Below are 8,125 nucleotides of genomic sequence, written 5' to 3' on the forward strand. Positions count from 1 at the left end.
GTGAGTGGAACAAACCGGGTAAAGAAGTAGCTTTCAAAGAAACCATTTTTTGTTAAATTTTAGGTAGCCTGGGTCAAGGTCATTGTTACTCAAAATAGAAAAACGATTTTCAGTCAATAATTTAGAATAAGTAGTGTTCAAAAAGACTGAAATTGCATTTAAGTGTTTGTCGTAGGCAGAGAATGCTTCCAAAAGGGCTGAAACTTTATCCGTTTTAGCGGGAGATACTCATTCACTGAATTTACTTGCTAGATGAGGTATCTTATATTTCCAAAATGGCGGCTGTTTTTGCATCGACACATATCTGATAAAGACGCACACACATGTTCAATTGCGTTTGCTTCTGTTTGTTTATGATAAAATTTATATCTTAAGCCAAGCAAGGTTATCTAAAAATATCTCAATACTAAATAATTTAGACGGTCTATGATCTGGATATATTTAATACATTTAATACATAATATATTTAATTTAGACAGAAATTGTAATCTGGACTGCCTTTCCAAGTTAAGAATTAGTTATATAACTGCTTAAGAAGTAAATAAAAGACTGGAGTAAGTATTTAAAGTTATAGCTTAATATTGAGTTTTCATATCGTTTTGAGTTTTATCTTTGATAAATTGTCATCTGATTAAGCTTACATATTTAATATTTACTTTATACTTTTACTTCATTTATATAAAAAAAATTTAATATGCCTGATGTCTTAAATACATGTGTGTGTATGTGTGTTACAGATAATAAAATGACTGACGGAAAAGGAACACATGATAGCCAGCCAAAAGAAGAACATCAGCAGCCTACGTGCATCGACTGGCAGCAAGGGAAGAACTTGGCGGCTTGTATAGTAGAAATGTATGACAGAGATCTCTGGACAGATGTCAAGTTTCACTGTAAAGACCATGAAGAAGAAAAAACAATTCAAGCGCACAAAATTGTACTAGCGGCAAGAAGTCCTGTGTTTCAGGCGATGTTCTTTGGTCCTTGCGCAGACAGGACAAATGAGGTGACACTGAAAGATACAAAAAAGAACATAATGCTCTTATTTTTGAGGTAAGTCGTAATTACCAAATGGAACCGTATATCTGGGCAGACTAACGGTACTGGAATTCAAAAGAATCTGCCCAGATATACGGAGCCTTCGCCTTATATATCCTTGAGATCCGGTTAACTTTCAGAAAGAGAAAATATAGCTTCTCTGGTCCCAGTCCGTTAAATGGACTAAAATGCCATTATTGATTTGTGAAACATGAAAAGAGAGGTTTGAGTATACATATGGAAATGTTGAACCAGTACGAATGTGTAGTACAATTTGGGCTTGTATCCAAAGCAGCATCGAAACAAATCTTATAGGGTTAGTGGACTTGCTGTGGCATGTGCGTGTTCGTTTGTATTGTTAGGCGCTTTGCCGTTATTGGTATGGTATATTGTGGTGGTGATTTAGTTCGCATAAATTATCTATACTATATATGTCAAAGTCTGTGCCGGAGCAAGTAAAGCATTAAAGAAAAATATAAATATATATAAATTAGGGATGGCAACGAATAGCAATTTTGGTATTCGAATATTCGGTCAACCTTCTGAACAAATATTCGAATATTCGGTCATCAAATGATCAACAAATCAACTAAAAAGTTTATGAATTTATCGTACCCTTAGCAGCGATCTGCATTAATTCTACTTTCGTTTACACCGGAAGTAATTCAGACATTATCGAATTAAGATTGACTAATCGTTCTCATCGCTTGTTCATGTTTTTGAATATAAAATATTTGTTATTTGCCTTCATTACATATAATTTATACAATGTATAGGTTTTTCTTATTTTTTTATTCCCGTAAGTAAGGTTCTCTCCACAGATATTACACGTAGCCGACTTCCTATCGGATGATCGCGTGAAATACTTTAAAAAGACAGGCGGCATTGCTTGCATTTCGACTTTAGATTCACGTAATAGCATGAACAATAATTTCAATTAAACGAGTTGTAAGACTGTGGGAGTCTAATAAAAGATATATTTTTCTTAACTTAACCCTTTGTCTGAATATTGAGTAGATTCTATTTTTTTTTTGCATACGAAATGCATTTATTATCAAGAGGGTGATCCGTTTTACATAAAAATAATATTCATCACATTTGACTTGGTTTCAACACTTTTCGGCATTTTTCTTTACTCAAATACATCTTAAATCGACAATGATTGAAATCCGTGTCATTAATTCAAGTGCTTTCACATGATGTTTAATTACATGCGGTTCGCACCTACCGAAAACAAGGCGATTTGTAACGGATTTACATCAGTTGGGGACCAATAAAATTTCTAAAGGTAAGCAATTAGCGGTGCTTACTACAGGGTACGATGTCATTACCATAGCGATGTACAATCTCGGCACGCTAATACATGTATACAAAGTGACACGTCTGACAGCGACAGGAGCCATTTTCACGCGTATATGAAAGCGAATTTTGGTAAATTAGATAGACGAACATACTGGTTTTTTCATTTGGTTTTTATTTATTTCTTATGATCTTACATTTTTTCCCCGAATATTCGAATAATGAAACAGTATTCGAATATTCGTGTCATGAACGAACATTCGAATATTCGAATATTCGTTGCCATCCCTAATATAAATAGATCTATATACACTTTATGACGCCCTACTGTATCATTTGCCCTGATGAGTAAATATTCGAATCCGATTGGTGAATAATAAGTTACCCATGTAATGTTATTTTTTTTCTCTATATTCTAATATTTTAGGTACATATACAGTGATACAGTTAGCCTGACAAAGGAAACAGCCGTTTCACTCATGGAAATGGCTCACTGCTACCAAGTTTCAAGCTTGGTACACTTCTGCGCTGACTTTCTGGCCACCGTTATTACACCAGATAACGCATGTGAAATTCTAACTCGTGCACTGTTATATGAACTGACAAGTCTGAAAGAAGTTTGTTGTTCTTTTATTGACAACCATGCACAACTGGTCTTAAAGTCCGAAGGTTTTATAAATTTGTCGGAAAGCACTCTGTTGTACATACTAAAAGGTGATACATTGTTCGCAAAAGAGGACGAAATTTTAGAAGCGGCAGAGAAATGGTCAAGAAGACGAGTTTTGGAAAGTAGACTGGATGAAAATGGTACAAATATCCGGACATTTCTAGGTCAGTCCTTTTATCAGTTGAGACTACCAACAATGTCACACAAATCATTGATAGATAATGTCAGCAGGAAAGGATATTTTTCGGTCGAAGAATATTCAGATATAGCAGGGTACATCAACAAAGTTCCTGGCATCTCAGTTTCTACCAATTCCTGTGTGACACGGCTGCCGGAGGTAGAAACAGTAGAAGTAAATGTAGAAACCGAACACGAAGTAATCATTGAAAAAATCGCTACTTTGTTTGAGATAACCGTGTCAAAGGACGTAACACTGGCAAATATTGTCTTCAGTAAATTGAAACCTCATTTAAAAGACACGAAATGCTTATACACAACAGAACGATCTATTGAAAAATTTTGTGGTAATGAAAATATGGCAATATCATGTAGACAGTTTCAAAACGAAGTAATAAAGATAAACGATGTTCAAGGTCGTTTGGGACAAAAATATAGTGTCAGTGTTTTGCATCCTTTCAGAGGAGATGTTCTAGATAATTTGGACCTGCCGTTATCTGTTAGTATAGCAATTGAACCCTTAAAATTAAGATGTAACTTTAAACTGGAGCAAAATAAACTTGAAGACGGGAGAGTAAATCTTACCCCATCACCGGTACTGAAAAAGAGTGATAGTCCATATGTGGTTCAAATCGATGTCCAATATAGCTGTGGAAATGGAGTACAAATAAAAACCAGGGACAATAAAAGAAAAAGGAACCTCACATTTTTAACTGATAACATAAAGGTACAAAGCGATGGACTTAAAAAGGACACTTTAGTAGGGATAAAAAGTCTCGGTTTTGTGAATTTTTCAAACCGCGTCAAGCACAGAAATTTAGAGTGAGGAAGTGTACAATTAAATGAAGCTGTGTCTTCGGAACGTTCAATGTGTTTTATGATATATGCAGAAACGTTTGTTTACAAATAGTTTTCATTAGCCGAATACGTTATACACGGACCAAGAAGCTGTACGGATTTATTTGTACTTCAAAACTTAAAAAATTTGTTATGTTCACCAATGTGTGTCGGCTCAGTATTGTATTCGGTGAAAATTGACATATTTCTTGCAAAAAGATAGTATTCATTAAATTTCTTTGGGAGCCCATTTACGAAATGTACAACCAAAATGTGTTTAGCATATAATGTTTGAAATATAGTTGCTTTATACTTATCATGAACGAAGTTATCCTTATGTATATTAGTGCGTAATGACAGGTATAAATTTGCCGATGTTGCTTTGTCACAGACAGTTTCAAAGATATGTATTCACTTCTTTCTTTCTTTTTTTAAATTCACGTAGTGTAAATTTAGTGTATCAGAACGCTTGTATTAATCACGAAATAACCAAGTATCTGTAGCAGCAGTCTGTCAGTGTATCAGCATTTTATTTTACATGACTGAAAAGATATACACGTTTAACTCAAGGATCGAAAAACTCTTGGATATCGCAGCAGCAACGACATTCTTCACAAAAATCAAGCTAGATATCCCGGTAGTCAAGACATCCTTTACAAAAAGCATGCTGGATTTTCTAGTAGCAACGACATTCTTAACAAAACGCAAGCTAGATATCCTACCAGTAATAGCATCCATCGCGAAAAACAAGTTGTGGGATATCCCAGTAGCAACGATATTCTTAATCAAAAACAATAGAAAACCTGATTACCTCAGTAGGAAAGACGTTCTTCACACAAGCAAGCTAGTAGACTGGATATGCCAGTAGCAACGGCGTCCTTCCCAAATCCCAGTAGCAGCGACATCCTTCGCAAAAAGCAAGCTAGATTTCCAAGTAGCAACGACATTCGTCGCAAAATATAAGCTGGATATCCTTGTAGGAAGGACAGCTTTCGCAAAAAGTAAGTAAAATAATCGAATAACAACGCATCCCTCCCTCAAAGAGAGCTAGTAGCTACATATAACAGTAACAACGACATACTTGAAAGAAAGAAAGCTAGATATTCAAGTAGCAATAATATCCTTCGCAAAAGGCAAGCTGGATATGCCTATAGTAAGGACAGCTTTCGCAAAAAGCAAGCAACATATTTAAGTAACAACTCATAACTAATACTTCAAATAAAAATACATACTAGTATACCAGTAACAACGATATCCTTCAAAGAAAGCAAACTAGATTTCAAAGTAGCAATGGCATCCTTCGCAAAAGCTAGCTTAATATCCCAGTAGCAATGACATCCTTCGCAAAGGCAAGCTTGATATTCCAGTAAAAATGGCATCCGTTGCATAAAGCAAGCTAGATATATCGGTAGCAAAGACATCCCTTTGCAAAAGGCAAGCAAGATATTCCTGTAACGACGACAACATTCGCAGACAAAATGCCTTATATCCCTGTAGCTACAACATCCTTCGAAGAAAGCAAACTTACTTGATAGCCCAGTAGCAACGACATCCTTCGCAAAAAGCAAGCTGGATATCCTAGTAACAAGGACATCATTCACAAAAAACAAGCTAGGTATCCTAGAAACAACGATATATCTCAGGGATATTGAACTTGATGTCCCAGTAGCAACGACTTCCTTCGCCAGTGGAAGCTAAATATTCCACTAGCAACGACATCCTTGTCAAAAGGTAAGCCACATATCCCAGTAGCAACCACATCCTTCGAAGAAATAAAGCTAGATATCAAGTAGCAGCGACATCCTTCGCAAATCGCAAGCTTTGCTAGATATCCCAGTAACAACTACTTCCTTTGCAAAAGGCTAGCTAGCCATCCCAGTAGCAACGACATCCTTTGCAAAAGGCAAGCTGATATCCCTGTAGTAACGACATCCTTTGCAAAAGGCAAACTAGATATCCCGAAAGTAACGACATCCTTCGCAAAAACCAAGCTAGATATCACAGAAGCAACGACATCCTTCGCAAAACAAGCTTAATATCCCCTTAGCAACGACCATCCTTTGCATTAAGAAAGTTAGATATCCTAGTAGCACCGTCATATTTCAAAGAAAGAAAGCTGTATATCCTAGTAGCAAGAACATCAATTGCAAAAATCAAGCTCTATATCCTTCAAATAAAGCAAGTATATCCCAGCAGTTACGACATCCGTCGCCAAAAACAAGATATATATCACATTAAGAATAAGGCGTGATTTTAGAAATAGTTTAGAATCAAACTACATTAAATGTAAGAAGATGAAAGGATTGCTCAACATTTGTACATGTATTCATTTTTGAAAGTGGTTTTTATTTTATATTAAGAAATAAGTGATTTGATATTGGCCCTGTTATTTGTCTGAGGGCAGTCGTATTGATCCGAGGGCCAATTGTCGAGAGCCAAAACGACTGTCCCGAGGACAAATAAAAGGGCCAATAGCAAATCACTTACTAGTTTTTATTGACAATTTTATTAAATAACTGCATGCACTTGAAGGATTCAAAATTTAAACCCTCTGTTTATTAATTGTTACAAAGAACAACTCTAAAAATACACAACATATTGATACATCCTAGTGTTTTGGTTATGTATTCTATTTTTAGCACAGTGTCAGTAACATTTTACTAAGCAGCATTTTTGTCTGGCTGCAGCCATTTTGCCCCATTGCATTCTGTGAAGTTACCCTTGACAACCTAGTAGAATTCCAGGAATTATTCCAACTGTCAAAACAATTCTAAACTAAATTTCTTTAATTTAAGCAAAGGATCAGAGTTTCTCAGTTAATAGTCATTTTATTTATGAATTATACCTTTGATTTATGTCCAGTTTTCATGCAATTTAATTTATTTTAGTAGTTTGAACCCTGATTTTTATGATTTAACCATAGTTTTGGCTGTTCCATGTACACATTGTTTTGATGTGTACATTCTGCACACAGTTGTACATTCCACTCAGAGTTTGGTTGTGTGCAACAACATAGTTGGTTTGTGCACACAAGTTTATTGTGTGCATTTGGTCAGTATAAAAGCTTTTTGTGGGTTCATTGAATGGACTCAAGACTTTGAATTTCAAGAGCTTAACCTATTTTTGGTAACTGCCCATATTCTATTTTTGACTTAAGAATTTTTTAAGACGTAATTATTTTGGCTTAAGTAAATAACTTTAACAGTAAATTGACAATTATAAGATTTAATACTGAGGTTTAATGGCAGACATTTGTTCCATTTAACGATTCTACATATTTAATATTGTTTGTTGTTAACGAAGATATTTTGCTGATATATTATTAGTATCTATTTAGAAACAGTATTTTATATGCATTGTCTTAATTTTGTTAAGGATGAAATAAATAAATTTGCAGTTTAAATTTATTTGATCTTAGTGACTTCTTGTTAGCGTTAAGTAGAACTTAAGTAAATCTTGGTAAAATAAAGTAAAATAGTCTTAGTGAATCAGCCAACAAAGCAGAACTGCATTCGAACCAAATCTGTTCTGAATCACGAGACCGGAAGCCTGCATGATAGTCCACTTTTACATAACCACATAGCCAGAGTTCGAGACCCCTGTCCTAATACGTGTTTATATTTATTTCATTTGTTTGTTTGTTTGTTTTGGGTTTTAACGCCGTTTATCAACAGTATTTCAGTCATGTAACGGCGGACAGTTAACCTAACCAGTGTTCCTGGATTCTGTACCAGTACAAACCTGTTCTCCGCAAGTAACTGCCAACTTCCCCACATGAATCAGAGGTGGAGGACGAATGATTTCAGACACAATGTCGTTTATCAAATAGTCACGGAGAACGTACGCCCCGCAAGAGGATCGAACTCACGACTCCGAGATCCGTAGACCAACACTCTACCTACTGAGCTAAGTGGGCGGGCCGGACATTTATTTCAGGATGAAAACAAGTTAAATTAAATTTATATATACTCGGAGTCGATTTTCCTGCTACACAAAGTTTCTAAGTCGAGCTCTATGTATATGATTTTTTGAAAATAATCATATCAGTTTGAAGTGTTGCAGCTTGATATAAGGATCTACATAAATAGGTTATCTGTACCCTGGTCA

General features: G+C 35.4%; 1 protein-coding gene across 1 annotated transcript; it reads left to right on the forward strand.

The window, feature by feature from the left end:
• Positions 1-421: 421 nt before the first annotated feature.
• LOC123550289 (BTB/POZ domain-containing protein 6-like) lies at positions 422-7,406 on the forward strand. The gene is made up of 3 exons (XM_045338718.2): positions 422-554; positions 738-1,053; positions 2,765-7,406. The coding sequence occupies exons 2-3, from the start codon at positions 746-748 to the stop codon at positions 4,005-4,007; spliced, it is 1,551 nt and encodes a 516-aa protein (XP_045194653.2). The 5' UTR covers positions 422-554; positions 738-745; the 3' UTR covers positions 4,008-7,406.
• The last annotated feature ends 719 nt before the right edge of the window (positions 7,407-8,125 follow it).

The sequence above is a fragment of the Mercenaria mercenaria genome, chromosome 6, assembly GCF_021730395.1.
Source record: "Mercenaria mercenaria strain notata chromosome 6, MADL_Memer_1, whole genome shotgun sequence".
Lineage (NCBI taxonomy): Eukaryota > Metazoa > Mollusca > Bivalvia > Venerida > Veneridae > Mercenaria > Mercenaria mercenaria.